Raw genomic sequence first — 17,072 nt, forward strand, 5'->3', positions numbered from 1 at the left:
CAATCTTTTTCTAACAAATTGAGTTACCAGCAATTTTTTCGTCTATTTTCGAGTCGAAAATGAATGTAGACTTAAAATTATTTGACGCAATTAATAAGAGAAAAGCTTCCAAATAACTAACTTAGGTCTATTTGGTTCAATACCTTCGATTAGTGTCTTTTCAAAAGATCACACTCATAATGGGTTGGTACCGAATGGCCGAAACACAAATGGTCGAATCACGAATGGCCGAAATCCAAATGGCCGAATTTTAACAACAGTCAAAGAAGGCCGAATTTTCTCGGAATGACTAAATAACTATTTAATTGGAAAACACGAATCAATTAACAATTAATTTTACTCAAACAAAAAATAAAATAGGCAACGTTGTACTTTTAAGTACGAGTTGTTTCATCTGCCACCATTTGCCAGCTTGGGAAGTATTTAAGCTCAAGTAATACTATTTTTCATCAAAAAAGCTCAAAATCTCAGAAACTTCAGAAAATCACGTATAATAATGTTCTAATAAAATGTTGATTTTAGCAAGATAAACAACTTCTTAGAACACTATAAACACGTAAAAGTTGACCAGAATAAGTCAGGGTTTAAAAACTGTTTTGAAAGATTTGCCAACGAATAACGCTTCATAGATAATTTCCATGCAGAGATACAAGTATAGTGTCTTTGACAAAGTTGTTTGCATTGATATTTACTACAACTTCGTCGAAAGTACCAAACCTGTATCTCGAATGTACGAGAAAATAAATTTCGTATCTCACTTCTAAGGGAATTAATTACCCAAAGATTTCTCTCACAAGAGGGGGCTTATTATAAAAAGAAATGTTCCTAAAGACACTATATGCAAAAAACTTCACGTTTTGGCGCAATATCACACGGTCACGTATTTCGCTGATTGGACCACTGTGCAAGGGTGGAGCAGGATGCACCTAAAAGCGCTAGTGTAGGTGGAACAGGCCCAGCGCTAATCAGGGCGATGGGAAAGAATAGGGTCGCACTACCTAAAATGGTAGCAGCGTCAAAGCAGCTCGATATAATTATCGAGTTCACGTCAGGTCGTGGCAATTTCTCCAAGGACCTGAAGCAGAGCATGCTCATGCTTCGGAGAACCTTGTGTGCAGCGACCAAAACACACAACGACCTCGTGGCGCGTGCTGGAGAGGTGAAGAAGGGGACTGTGAAGGCGTCGAAGTCAGTACAAACGGATGCCTGCCCGTTGACAGGGTGTCGCAACGCGGCTGAGAAAGCTACAGAGAGCGCTACCAACAGCGGTAAGGCGTCCGCCAAGCGTATGAGACAGTCCCCGAGGGATGGCACCCCTAGTGGACCAAAAAAACGCGATCAATCAACCAGCGGGAAGACCAAGACGGGTGGCCCGTGGATCAAAGTTAAGGCCAAGAAGAGAAAAAGAAAGAAAAAGGAAGCTCCATCTAAACCGACATGGAAGTGAGCGAAGAAGGGCGACGCTCTAATCCTGAAAACCGACGAGTCGAAATACTCGGAGGATTTGAAGGCCATGAGAGGAGATGCCCTACTCAGGGATCTGGGCGCGGGCGTGCGGAGCATCCGCCGCTCACGCACTGGCGAAATGATCCTCGAGTTAAAGAAGGACGCCACCAAGAAGAGTTCCGCATACAAGTCGATTTAAAAACCTGGATGAGATCACCGATGTGTGTGAGGTCGTACAGGCTCTCAAAGAGCAAAGTAGAGTGGTGGTGGCAACCGAGACGGTTCGCCTGCGTAGGGGTCCTATCGAGACCCAGGTAGCTACCATACGACTCTCGCAGGCGGACGGAAACGAAGCCCTGAAAGCTGCTAGGCTAAAAGTGGAGTGGTCGGTATGCACACTGAGCGTGCTCAAGCAGTCGGAGGCTTGCTTCCGGTGCTTCGAGCACCGACATAAAGTGTAGCAGTGCTTCAACTAACGTGGAACTAGAGGCATACGGAGTACCACAAGATCGATCTCGATGACCACATGGCAGCGGGAATTGTCTGATTCCTCAAAGGGCCGGTGGACACACCGACTCATTCGGGAAGTATCCGAGTGGGTCGACAGGCGCCACGGCGAAGTCAACTTCCACCTGACACAGATTCGGTCAGGGCATGGTTGAATACTTGAAAAAGTCATAGAACAATTACAAAAAGAGCTGAAATAGAAAAACTGATTTTACAAGTGTATTTACAATAAATAAGATTTCTCTATCTTCGCTGAAGAGATAGAAGGTTATTATCTTCAGCAAAGTTTCTTGTAATAATATGCTCTAAAGCTTTGCAGAACACATCAATGTGTTATATTGAAATTGAAGAAAAATAACTTTTTTATTTCACTTTTTGGGGGATTAGTCAAAATTTAAATTCTACCAGACGATAGAGCATTCAATTTCGAAAAAGTCTTCCAAAGGTTTGATAAACTTAAAACCAAGTTTTCCTAGTCAAAACTCTAGTGCGCACGTTTTCTTTGGTTTTGGGCTATTGTGCGCGCGAGTAACTGTGTTACGAAAGTTGGCGCGAGTGTTCGAGGGTTAATATCTTTTGACCGGAAAAACCAATTCTGCAATTTTGCATATATATTCGTAGTGTCAAAACCTCTCGTTTGACATTGAAAAAATAATTGAAATTAGCTAAATTACCGTATGGTCGTCATCTACCGCTCATTTAAAAACGATTCTATGTTAGTTTGTCCATAACAAATCTAAATTGAGGTCCATCGAAACGCAATTTGCGTCATAAGCTAAAGAAAACAATTGTGTTTACAAGAAAAAATCAACTGGTTTCTAAATATTTAATAATAGTGACTTCGTTTTAAAAAAGTAATGCACTATCACGACCCCTTTTACCGCTCATCTTATATGTCCATATGGGTGCCATTTACCGCTCATATTTTTTTGCCAAATAAATAAAACCCGCGTTTTGACCCATGTTTTGGGTTTGGCATTTATAGCAGAATCGAACGCTAATATAAATACTGTTGACATGTTTCGAGTTATTTAGAAGAAAAGTGTCCAAAACACCAAAGCAACTAGTTCGCTTGACCTAAAAATTAATTTAGTCTTAATAAACACGCGATCAAAATGGCATTTTTCGCTCCTCACTATAAAGATTATTTCTTTATTTTAAATTTTGAAACTGGTGTCAAACAAAAGTTTCATTGCAAAACTTTGAGATAAAATGCCAACAAATTTCTTTTGTAGCATTCAAAGTTAAAGTGCAGTGTCTTTGTCAGTTGACTGACAAGGAACCGCGGACTTAACCCACTATGTCCCAGTGTATGAAATTAATGTAATTTCAATTTACACCAGGTCAAAATGGGTTAATGGGATCTTTGGATCCTATATCTACAATGAATCGAATTTCAGGAAACTGACATTGCGAGACATTTTGTTGTTTTTACCAAAAACGGTATTGAGCTTTATGCTCTTAGTTATCACGTGACATCTCCCAGGGGGTGTACTACTGATAATTTAACTTATCGAAGATTATAGCACTCCTCTGGGGGTATAGTAGTCACTCGGTTTATATGTTTTTGTGTCGTCTAATGTCTTCAATCCGTCCCATCCTATTCCTTCTGTTTTCCTTCCCGTCCTCATCGGGTGAATGATGTCACGGGCAAGATGGGCAAGGCACAAATTCTCCATACAATTGTGAGAAACGTGCCGCTCGAGCCAAAAATGCTGATACCTGATACCAGACGCCCGTGAGGTTTTTAGTGGGTTAGAGTCCCACACTGTGCCACGTGATGTACCAATATATCATTAGTGTGCCTGGCATTGAGCGTTTTCTCACGTAAAAAAAAACACACACACACACATACATACACAAATTCTCAGTTTTCGAAACTGAGTCGAATGGTACCTTACATTCGTCCCGCTGGGTCTTCTATCGATTTTCGGTTTTCCAAGTGATTGCTATACCACAGACAAACAGATGAGACACTCGCGATAATTCCATCGTCCAATCAAAAACCACTCATTTTTTATAAAAGCATGTTTCGCAACATGGTTACAACGCGGTGCGCGAGTGTTGCTTCGAATTTTCAGTAAGAAACCACACAAATGTACAAAACCTTACAGTATAACACCCTGCGAATGCAAGCTATTCCGCAACATGCATTACAGAGGGTGCTAGTGTGCAGGCAAAATGTGCAGGACGATGGTTTATAAAGAATTTTCTTCTATGTGTCATGTCACTTCGTCAGTGGCTATACCTGTGGAGTTCCGGTCCGCACGCCGCGGGGAAATCACCCGACACACCAGAGCTAATCGAGCTACGACTTACCTCGGCGATGGTCTGCGAAAGAAAGAGGACGATGCACGAAGGATACGATTCTCGTTCGTCTCCGACCGTACGAGTGCATTGGTATGAGTGCAATCTCACTAACTGTCAATTGACGCCATACGTACATTGTAGCTTATTCAGTTGTATTCGATAACAACTAGGGTATGTTCACAACAGACTGCCATACGTGTGCCCCACATCTTCCCTCTTCTAAAAAAAAAGATATTTATTTATTATGCACCGTAAACTAATATATTTGGGGGGAAAAAACAAAGGGCAAAACAACTTGTTAAAATTTAATTAGTCTCGAGCGTCTTTTATCTAATGCTTCAAGCTCACAAATCCGCACATAATCTTTTAGATGTGTAGGTGTTTTCCGATCCCGAGTTGAACGACGTTGTACTAAATTATCCTCGTTTGCATCAATACCTGTGGTTGTTGGTTCATCCTTTCTCCAATCCTTTACCTTACGCGCTTGTGTCACATGGCGCCGTAAAATCTTCCCGTCATCATCACACAGAGTTAGAATACCATTATCTTCCTCCGTTACGGTAAACTTCTCCGGGTCAAACCTCGTATTCCCTTTTACCCGAGCTGTGCGTTCGATTATTACGAGATCTCCTGGATTAACACGACATTTTCTTGCACCCCGGCGGGCATCCTCATATTCTTTACCTAGTAATTTGATCCGACGATCCCTCGCACTGAGTAGATCCGCATCATACTCCAAACTTTAACTGGCCAGTAATGGTAATCGACGTCGAATCTTCCGACCCATCAACACTTCTTCAGGAGGCACTTTGGTCACTCTGTGGGCTGGTGCATTGTGTGCTTCCACCTTTATTGACAAGCTTCATATAACCCTCTACCAAGCCATTCTGTTGAAGGAAAAAAGGAGTACTGAAAATGACATTTATACCTCGTTCTCTACAATATTTTTTGTAGTCTTCACTGTTGAATGGGGGACCGTTATCTGTTTTGATATTTTGAGGGTATCCCTCTATCTCAAATGTTCGGTCCAAATAATTTTTAACGTGTTCAAACCCCGTGGACCGGATTGGCTTCGCAAACAAATAGCGAGATCTATAATCCACGACCACTAGAATCAAAATTCCGCCCAATTTTGCGTACGGGCCATTGAAGTCCAGTGCGATTGTTTGCCAGGCTGCCTTTGGAGCAAACGAACGCTTCATCGGCGTAGGCTTCTCCGGTTTCCCAGTTGTGCTGCTATTTTGTTCAAATTTTGTAAACTTATTCAATTTCCAAAAATTTTATGAAAACCAACGCACTCCGCAACGTTAACCAATAGATGAATTATGTTCCGAAGACTTGTCGAGTTCTATCTCAAAGAGCAAGTAAGACCGTATAACAAAGGTTCCTTTCACCACTAGGTGGATTAATTCGGGTTTTTGACGTAGGACTACGTCTTTGTTTACTATACTGGGACTGGGTAGCACTTTGTGAAAACGAAAAAAAAGGGTAACGTTTGAATGAAAGATTTCATATGCTAATAACTACTAAACTATTGAACACAACTGAACAATTTATATGTCGTTGGATAGATAAAATGACCAGCAATTTTTTAGGGGGGTGAGAGAGCAATTTTAAGGGGGGCGTAAGAGGGGGGGCTCCTATACAAATGAAACACAAATTTCCTCAAAACTCTGGAACTAATCAAGCAAATGGAACCAAATTTGGAATGTAGCGGTTTCAGAAGGCAAGAACTTTTTCTATGGTAAATTGAGACCCCTCCCCTCTTTAGGAGGGGGAGCCCCCATACAACTAATATTCAAATTTCCTCATAACTCGAGAACTATTCGAGCAAAAGGAACCAAAATTGGCTTGTGGGGGTTTTGGAGGTAAGATGTTTTTCTATGGTGTACTGAGACCCCTTCTTCTTCTAAGAAGGGGGCTCCCATACAAATGAAGTACAAATTTCCTCATAACTCTAGAACTAATCAAGCAAATGGCACCAAATTTGGCGTGTGGGGTTTTTGAAGGCATGAATTTATTTTGAATTGATTTATTTTCTGATGCTTTGGGACCCCTTACCCCTGTGGTAGGAGGATAATTCATTAGCATTTCAACCCTTATGATGCACACAAGTGATTTCTAACCTTCCGTTACTCGCACCAACTTTTGTAACACGGATACTCGCGCGTTATCTCGGAATATCTCGGAATCCTGGTTATATAGAAAGTTACTGTCTTCAGCAAAGTTAATCAGTAGGTTAAGACCTATCATTTGGGGGATAATATTTTATAAGTTTGTCACCAGGTGGCGCCAAAACCCGCTGTAAATTGTACATCTTAAAATTGCGGCCAGATACAAGTTGCTGCATTCGGAAAGATCCTTCAATCGTTTCTAAATGATGTAGCATTCTATTGATTATTTTTTTTCTAGTAGTTATCATGTTTTCTTAGATATTTTTCACATAAATCATCTCATCACATGATACCATTTCTGCAGTTAGCAGAAAGTAGGGCATCTGTGGATAGAAAGTAGGACTGATGTGGTGTTTTGGTTTACTTGGGCAAGATGTTTAGAAAGTTTTTTGCATAGTGATGATACATAGTGTGAAAATTGGATACTTCCGTTCATCAGCCTAGCATTCTTGGTCCACTAAAACCTTTTCTGAAAACAGGATCATACAAATAAACACATTCCGTAGATAGAACACATTCAGAAAACTAGCCCATACACTAGCGCCGTGAAGTCACGAAATTATGAACTTTTGCACACCTGCGTAATGACGATCAACTGCTGAATAACTTTGCTGTATACAGAAACCATTTTCCCTTTTGAAGAAATAAGAGAAAATTCCAGTACGAATCAAGTGCGGTACCCCTCACACGCCGCTTGCATCGTTTCTGCGATTTCGGTTCATGCTCATGTATTTTGCTGAACAGTTTAAAGCATTAATGTATAACATAATTATGTCATTTTGTTCATAATAAGTTTATTGTTACTTTAAAACCAAATGGCATCCAATTTCGCTCTTCTCTTTTAAACATTCACTTGAATAATGGCAGTCACAGATTCTAATAAACATACTTATGCCAGAAATGCAGTTTACATTAGTCTTTGATCTGATGATCTGATATAGTCCTACGTCACCCTTTCGTGCAACCCTTAGGGCTGTATAGCTTGTAGTTTTTAATGTAACTCCCTGTTTTAAAAGTAGAGATCACTCATTTTTTGATTAATTGATACTGTAGTACCTACAGCAGTATTTCGCATGCCATATGATGTTACAAAATGCGTACTTTCCTATAAAAGAGGGGTGCCCATTTCGCCCCGTGTGCTCATTATGCCCCTAATTCCCCTACTAAGTATAACCATGTCATTTGTTAGTTGTTTAATTTTTTTTTGTCTTTTTTAAACACCGTGCAATTTTCCTATCAAATTTAAATTGACTCTTTTTGGTGAATTATTAAATTAACTTAGTATTGTTAACGTTTCCGCTTACTTTATTCAGCAACCCCAGAAATTTATGATAACTTATAATTGTTTAAATTCAAACTTGAACTTTTGTCGCCGCTATCGTTTTACTGTTTCCTTGTCCGTAGTGTAGGTAGCTGTTTAATTGTAAATTTAAGAGATATCGCATGATGTAGATCTCAGGGTTTGCTAAAAATTCAACTTTTTATGAAATTGCGGGATCTCTTGGTGAACGAGGGACCCACTGTTTCGAGGTATTAAAAGCACAGAGAACAGACTAACAGGCCCGAAGAAAGTAATTGATTTTTTGGGTGTAAATTCTGCTGGTGGCGCCCTCCAGAAATAGTTTACCAAACGCATCAAAAAATATGTAAGCCACTTTACCAATATTACTTTGTGCTGAAGTTATAAATAAGCGATGGCACCGACATTATATTTTAGTTTGCCACTTATTGCTCGAGCACCTTTTTACATACTTTTACGTTCATTGCCTGTTAGTCTGTTTTCTGTCAAAAATGTGATTCTCATTTTTAACCATTTTCAAACAATTAAGTACTAATATTTGAAGATCTTTTGTTAATAGTGGCATTTCAATGAAAATTATTTATGTTTAAATATACTGATACTGTACTGATATTTTTATTGATTTCTTATTTTGCAGTGAATGATAATTTTTTCGGTAAGTAGATAGGTTAAGCGGTATATGTTTCTGGTGTAGGATTTTGTATTACGGAATTATCTCGAAAACTATTTACTCTACAGATTTCATGTATTCCTAAGAATTTGTTTAGAAAAAAGACCTATCTTTTGGTATAATTTTTGACTAGGGTGGTTCACTTTTATTCATTTACTAAAATTTTAACATTTTATTCTTGCGATATAAAGCGATGTTTTCAACTGCAAAGTTGCAGATTGTTTATTTTTCAGAAACATAGTTCAAGAAACAAAAATTGTATCTCATCTGTGTATCGCTATACCGAAACCACGTTGTTTACGTTGTTATCGAGTATTTGCTAAATTGTTTCTTAAATTATTGTTGGTGTAAATTGTGTGTTTTATTTCTGCTTTCGGTGAAATACCGCTATCCAGGCTTGGCATACACTTTTCGCATCGATTTTGCTCTTTTGATTACTGCACCTCAGCGAAGCAGAATTTGAAAAAGTGGTGTATGGGACATTTATAGAGCTTGTAGCTATCTATAATATTGCTGAAGAAAGTAAAGCTCTATCTTTTGTATTTGTGACGTTGTAAGGCTGCTACCCCGTTGGTAGCAAAAAGAGCGCTCTTTTGGCTACCAACGGCATTGCAGCCCTACAGCGGCGTAAATACTAAAGATAAAGCTTTACTTTCTTCAGCAATATTATAGATAATTACCAGCTCTACAAATGCCCCATACAACACTTTTTCAAATTCTGTTTCGCTGAGGTGCAGTAATCAAAAGAGCAAAATCGAAGCGAAAAGTGTATGCCAAGCCTGCCGCTATCTGGACCTTAAAGTACCGGCTGATATTGAAGTTCATTTCGGATTTTCCGTGTGTGATATAAATCCCGATAGTGTTTTTGTTCGCAACCAGTTCAATTCATACGCGCACTTTGATCCGGCCCGTATTGTTATAACGTAGGAGCATCCAATGGCAATGACAATGGATAAAAAAATGTGTGGAGAATGTCAGCTGCCGATTAACGATTTGGAGCCTGTGCGTTGTGGTTTTTGTGATTCCTTTTTCCACATCGGGCAGCAATGCTGTGGATTCAACGGCCGTGCCCATAAAGAGCTGTTAGCGCAGGGGAAAGCTATATCTATTTGCCCACCCTGCAAAACTGAATTGAATGGCAAAAGTATCCGTACGCCGTACCTATTTGGCTGAGAAGTTAAATTACTTGCCGACTCAACCGATGGATGCTGCTATTTCAAATCAATTTCAACAGCTGGTTTAAACCGTTGGATCGCTAAGTGACAAAGTAGATCGTCTTATGCAAAACCGTAATGAACGAAGCTCAACAGTCACATCGTGGCCCAAGGTAGGAGTTAAACGTCGTCGCGCTGATAACGTAGAGCTGAATAATGATCAAACCCCACGAGATTCGGCTGATCGTGGCACTAGCACGATCGATTTTAGTCATCTGTCGGTCGCCACTATTACACCCGCTCCCCGCCCGGCTAGGTGGTGGCTGTATCTATCCGGCTTTCAACCTACTATAACTAATGCTGATGTGACGAAAGTTGTGTCTCGCTGTCTCGATCTTAATGAAGAAGACAGTGACGTTACTCGTTTAGTACCAAAAGGGGTTGACTCCACGAACTTAACATTTGTCTCGTTCAAAATTGGATTGGATCCTCGCCACAAACAACTAGCTTTAACTGCTTCGTCCTGGCCAACTGGACTTTTGTTCCGGGAATTTATTGACATGCCAAAAACCGATATGCTGCATCGACGATAATAATGAATCCACCCGACGTTATCTGATTGATTCTTCGCAAGTGCTTTTAACTGACGACGATCGGAATGGCTGCATTTCTGATATTATACCGAGTTCGCGCTTGCGCTTTTGTGCTTCTACTACTGCTGCTATTTTGGATCCGGGAAACTTTACAGGCATTATGGAAGCCCCTGATCCCTCCGACACAGTCGTGCTAGCTGCAGATACCCGCCATCGTCATCGTGCCGGTTCTGTGTTCGGAAGTGGAGACGGGGTCTTCCAGCCTGCGTCGTCAGGCAAGTATGATTGTATACCTGAGCTTTCGGTACCTGATGTGTCCTTGCATTGCAGTACGTCGGATCACGTGTCCACCTTCAGACGACCGCTTATCTCATCAAATGACGTGACACTGGGACGCACTGTTGTTGGTATCATGGATGCCCCCGACCCCCACACCGTAGTCGTGCCAGCGCTGCCAGCGTTTATCAGTCGTCCCGGTCCTACGTGTGGGCGTGCGGAACGGGGCTTCCAAAACACTCTCCATGGCAAGTACATATTTGCTAACTCCTATTCACCCACTCGCGCTGTGCTTCTAATACTGCCCAACCTGATGATCCATCGTCAGTCTCTGTAGAACAAAACCTTAGTGACCGACTACTAGACTTCGGATATACTACCAGAACGTCCGTGGACTTCGGACTAAAATTGACGATTTCTTTCTGACGGCCACCGAATGTGACTACGATGTTATTGTATTGACCGAAACCTGGCTGGACAGTTGTGTTAATTCCGTGCAGCTTTTTGGTAATCTTTTTACCGTTTACCGTTGCGATCGAGATCTTCGCAATAGCAGCAAGACACGTGGCGGTGGAGTCCTGATTGCTGTTTCTAGAGATTTAATCAGCTATGCTGATCCGACGCCAACTTGTGATACACTAGAGCAACTATGGGTTAAAATTTCAGTCCCACCTCGCTGCATTAGATTAGGTGCTATCTACTTACCACACGACCGTAGATCTGATTTTGTCTCCATAGAAAATCATATAAGTTCAATTGGCTCCATTCTTACACGGTTGGACGGTAGTGATCGCGCGATTATTCTCGGAGACTATAATCAACCCGGTATAGTGTGGAAACGTATAGATGATGGTACCCCTACTGTTGATTTTCTACAGTCGAACATATCTGCAGCATGTTCTACGCTATTGGATGGGTTAAGTCTACACAACCTAACGCAAATTAACCATGTAACTAATGGCAACGGTCGCCTGCTCGATTGGGCTCTCGTTAATGACGCTGCTTTATGTGAAGTGTTTGAAGCGAGTGAACCGCTGCTACCACTCGATTCGAATCATCTAGCGCGTGACATTTCTGTCAGTCTAACAGAGCCGGTACAATTCGTGGATATCCCAGACATTCCGAGTTTTGATTTCCGCAGAGCTGATTTTGAGTCACTGAACATTGCCGTTTCTCAAATTGATTGGCAGTTTCGGAGTCCTCCCCCCCCTGTTGATGAAGCCCTGAAATACTTCAACTCGGCTATTATGTCAGCAATCGCTCGTTTTGTTCCTTATCGAAGACCAGCTCGAAAACCTCCTTGGACAAATCAGCATCTCCGGCTGTTAAAACGACAGCGCTCCTCAGCTCTGCGAGTATATTGCAAACGACGATGTCCAATTTCTAAACAGCACTTCAACCGTGTTAGCAGCATCTACCGAAAATATAACCGATACCTCTACAAGCATTACACCTTTCGAATGCAGAACAATCTTAGACGCAATCCTAGGTTATTTTGGTCATTCGTAAATACCAAACGTAAAGAAGCGGGGCTACCGGTTGATATGTTTCTTGGTGATACTCATGGCAGTTCGCTAGCTGAAAAATGCACTCTCTTTGCTGAAAACTTTCAACGTACATTCCATAACAGTACTGCCTCGAGTGCTGAAGTCGATGGTGCTCTATGCAACTTACCTAGCAATGTTATTAATTTTAACCTAGCTGAAATCACGCACCGTCACGTTGAAACTGCAATCGATAAGTTAAAATCCTCCTTTTCTGCTGGTCCCGATGGGATCCCATCATGTGTGCTGAAAAGATGTGCTGCTGTATTCATACGTCCGTTATGTCTACTATTTAATCTATCACTCCGGCAATGCGTATTTCCCACTAGTTGGAAGCTTTCCGTTATGTTTCCAGTATTCCAAAAAGGTGACAAACGTGATGTGCAGAATTACAGGGGCATTACATCACTTTGTGCGTGCTCGAAGATTTTTGAAATCATGAATGACGAGCTATTCATCAACTGCAAACAGTACATCTCGTCGGAGCAACACAGGTTCTATCCCAAACGTTCGACAGCCACTAACTTGGTGAACTTCTGCTCAACCTGCTTGCTGAACATGAGTGCTGGTGCTCAAATTGATGCGGTGTACACCGATCTGACAGGCTTTCGACCGAGTTGATCATGGAATTCTTCTAGCAAAACTCAAGAAACTAGGAATCCCGCCTGCTCTTGTGGAATGGTTCCGAACTTACCTGACGAACCGCACTCTTTGTGTGAAAATCGGATTGCAGCTTTCAGCACACTTTACAAATACCTCCGGAGTACCGTAAGGTAGCAACTTAGGACCACTGCTTTTTACGTTGTTCATCAATGATATATCGCTGCTGCTTCCGGATGGTCGCCGAAAGCTCTATGCAGATGACGTAAAAATATTCAAAGTCGTTCGAAATAGGCTGGATTCTGATGAGCTTCAGCAGCTCGTTAACGTTTTTCATAACTGGTGTCCGCAAAATTTTCTGACCGTCAGCATCCAAAAGTGTTGTGTCATCTCCTTTCATCGGATAAAAAAGCCCATTATGTACAGTTACACCATATCCAATCAGCCACTATGTAGAGTCACGCAGGTACGTGACCTAGGAGTTTATCTAGATTATGCGCTTTCGCTTAGAGTGCACTACAGTGAAATCATTACGAAAGCTAACCGACAGCTTGGTTTTATTTTTAAAATAGCCAATGAGTTCCGGGACCCGTTGTGCCTCAAGTCGTTAGTGCGACCGATACTCGAAACCAGTTCTGTTGTTTGGTGTCCCTACCAGAGTGCCTGGATTGCTAGAATAGAATCGTTGCAACGAAAATTCGTTCGTTTTGCTCTGAGATTCCTACCTTGGCGTGATCCCTTGCAGCTACCAACTTACAATGATCGCTGTCAACTTCTGGGTATGCAAACACTGGAACAAAGAAGATTTATTGCCCAAGCTGTGTTCATCGGAAAAGTACTAATCAGCGAAATCGACTCCCCGGAAATACTGCAGTGTTTGAATATATACGCTCCTGTTAGATCACTCAGACCACGATTTTTTCTGCACATACCGCAACGCAATACCCAAGCATGGAAAAAATCATTCACTCACATTATTTTTGGTGAATATATTGCTTGCTTCGAAGTATTGCTTTCAATCATTCTCGCTCACATGCAAGCTCTCGAACAGAACCCTACAAAGTGAATTCACCGATGAATTGCCGACCAACAGCAGAGAGAATGCGAATGATTCAAACCAGATCGGAACTGTTGTATCGAGGTTCATTTAGAATCGTTTGAATCAAAAGATTGTGTTGGAAAGAATCATCTGCGAATCATGATTGCGAATCGAAATGATTGCGTTCAACGATCTTCTTACTGAACGAAATAAAAGAATGTATGCTGTTGGGTTGGTAAAGCGCAAACCGCGCAATGCGTAGCTATGCAAGGAATATTCAATGTAGTTTTTAAACTAATGCACTGACTGAAACTTATATTTTAGCAGATTTTGTAATGGTATTGACGGAATAATCCTGCCATTTTTGTTTTATGTATTTAGGTATCGCTCATTATTAACAGGCTCAATAAAAATGAAATGATGTAAATTGGTCGTGCGGGCTTTGTGTGACCAATCTGAACATTAAATTATTTTATTTCATGTTTTATCATGTTAACGATGTTGGTCACGTATGGCATCAAGTAAAACAATTTTCAAAGTGATTTTTGCTGAATATCAGTGACGGTTAGATGTACAGTAGACTCTCGGAACGGTTAATTGATTGAGGATCGGGTCGATTAACTTTTGACGTAGGACTACGTGTTTATTTACTATACTGGGACTGGGTAGCACTTTGTGAAAATGAAAATAGAAGTATAACGTTTGAATGAAAGATTTCAAATGGTAATAACTACTAAACTACTGAACGAAACTGAACAACTTATATGTCGTTGGATAGATAAAATGACAGGCAATTTTATAGGGTGGTAAGAGAGCAATTTTAAGGAAAGCGTAAGGGGGGGGGGGGCTCCAATACAAAGGAAACTAAAATTTCCTCAGAACTCGAGAACTAATCAAGTAAATGGTAACAAATTTGGCATGTGGGGTTTTAAGAGGCATGAATTTATTTATTTTGTGATGGTTTGAGACCCCTCACCCCTGTGATAGGAGGATAAGAACCCTCATACAAATAAAACAGAAATTTGCGTATGTGCCATATTTTCTGCTGTGTAATAAGCTGTGAAAGTAAACTAGTAAAACCTTCTCGGAGCAAAAGACAGTGATCATTACCATTTCAACCTTTATGATGCACACAAGTGATTTTTTGATCTCTGCGTCACAAAGGTTGCCTGCATTGTACTTATGAAACCCCGTCCACGTATTTCGAAAACCACCATTGCATTCAATGAAGAATTGAATCTCAATATTTCGCTCTTCTCTTTTAAACATTCACTTAAACAATGGCACTCACAGATTCTAAACATACATATGCCAGAAATGCAGTTTACATTAGTCTTTGATCTGATGATCTGATATAGTCCTACGTCACCCTTTCGTACAACCCTTAGGGCTGTATACCTTGTAGTTTTTCGAAATATTAACTTGTCTAAGTAATCCTAAAAGTCATTAAAAATAATCGGAGAGCCCAATTTTGGAAGCAGTTTTTGGGCCCAACAGCGGGGTTCTGTTTATAGAAACGTATTCACTGTATTCTTCTTGCCAATCTAAACACAGCGAATTTTTGTTTCAAATAAAAAGCTTTTGAAATTTACAGGATAAATGACGAATCATTTCTCCTTAAATTCAACCTGATTTTGCGCTTTTTTAGCATGTTTACAAAAATCATTAAGCATGCCTGTATCAAACCATAGAGACAACTTTCCGGTACAAGAGTTTAATTTTTCAGAACTTTTTACTAATTTTGGGAATTTTTTTTTGAAATGCTTTTCCTAATTGCATTTTTCCTGCAGACCTAAGCCACATGCTATTCGGCCCAGAATTATTCCGATGGTCTTTAACATGTAGCTTTTAACGATTTTTTGTCGAATTTCTAAAATTTGCTTGAAACATTTTTATTTTTTTTTAAACAAATCATTGACTGTAGTCATATCGGTCCGTTTAACCAATTTCTCAAATATTCCTGTGTGAATTGCTGACCCTTTTTATATAAGAGCTCGGTTTAAGGTGAAATGAGCCGTCGTTGATTCTGTAAATTTCAAAAGCAGTTTTTTGTTTGAAACAAAAATTTTGTTCATGAAAATATACAGTGGTTTACCGATTTTATCTACCCATCCGAAAATTTTTGGTAGATATATTTGGAAAGCAGACAAATTTGGGGAAAAATAAATTGCTCCAAAATAATTTAAATGAACAAAAAATATTGTTATTATTAATCATTTTTTTTAATTATATATTATTTCAGCGTAATTATACGCATAGGGCTCATTTTATTTATATCAAAAATTAGCCATAATGCATGTTAACTCAGCAATATTATGAAAAAAGACATATCGAAATTCAAAATTACTCCGATTTGATTCAAATTTTGTGCACTTATTCCTTTAAAGTTAATTTTAGATCCGTATTTTCATTTGGTATTTAGGGTTCTCTTTTCTAAGTCAGTGTGGTCCCAAAAGTTGCCATTTTTCACCTTTCTTTCCTTAAAAATTCATAACTTTTGATCTATTGAACCGATTTAAATGATGTGAACAGCAAATGGAAAGTATTTTAATGAGGTTTTCAGAAAAAAAATATTGAACTGAAGCCCAAAATTTTTTTTATTAGCGCAAAAACATTGAAAGGATTCACTTTTTATGTTTCCATGGTGTGTAGACCAAAGTAACTCCAAGTTTTCATAAAGTGCCGAGAATACAATGGAGACGCATGGTTTTTGTTTTTACTTGTAATAAAAGGGGTTTTTGACAAAGAAATGTGTCTCTCAAATAGAACGCCATGCGAGTCCATTGCATTTACGCATCTTTATTTAAAAAAAAAGAGTATCTCAAAAACTGAAAATGTTATAGGTCTGTTTTTTGATCGTATGTAAACAACTAGCTTGTCATTGAAAGTACATATAGGTAAAGAAAAAAAGACGAATATATTAAATGTTTTAAGTGATTTTAAGAGGCTCATACAAAAAATGTTTTTGCAATCATAAAAAAATTTGAACGTCAGTTTATTGTTTTTTTCTGTAAAGCTCATTAAAATACCTTTTATTAGGTAATAAAATTATTAAAATCGGTTCAATGGTTCAAAAGATTAGAATTTTTAAAGAAAGAAAGGTGACAACCATAGTTCCTAGCGGAGAAGGGGTATGCCCGTTAGCGTTACGGTATAGAAAAATCTTACAAAGGATCATTATGAAATGTTAAAAATAGGCGTTACAAAATAAATGAAAGTTACTTTGCGTATTTGACTTCAGCATTATTATACCCATTCTGTGTATAATTACATACCACAGATGCCATATATTAAACTATAATATACAAAGAAATATTCTCTGTTATGCATAAATTCATGAAATCTTCCAAATGTTCATGCCTCATGGTTGAAATGACAATTTAAAAAAAGGTAGATAAAACCGGGTCTCAATGGTAGACAAAATCGGGGGTACCTAAAATCGGGTGTAGATTAAACCAG

At 39.6% G+C, this 17,072-nt stretch overlaps 1 protein-coding gene across 1 annotated transcript in view; it reads left to right on the plus strand.

Annotated features, from left to right (window-relative positions):
- Positions 1-17,072, plus strand: part of LOC128734593 (JNK-interacting protein 3) — a 700,363-nt gene that overhangs the window by 87,248 nt on the left and 596,043 nt on the right. The window contains exon 3 of the mRNA XM_053828867.1: positions 8,375-8,392. Coding sequence (XP_053684842.1) covers positions 8,375-8,392 — 18 coding nt within the window. The remainder of the gene's footprint in view (positions 1-8,374; positions 8,393-17,072) is intronic.

This window comes from Sabethes cyaneus, chromosome 2, assembly GCF_943734655.1.
Source record: "Sabethes cyaneus chromosome 2, idSabCyanKW18_F2, whole genome shotgun sequence".
NCBI lineage: Eukaryota > Metazoa > Arthropoda > Insecta > Diptera > Culicidae > Sabethes > Sabethes cyaneus.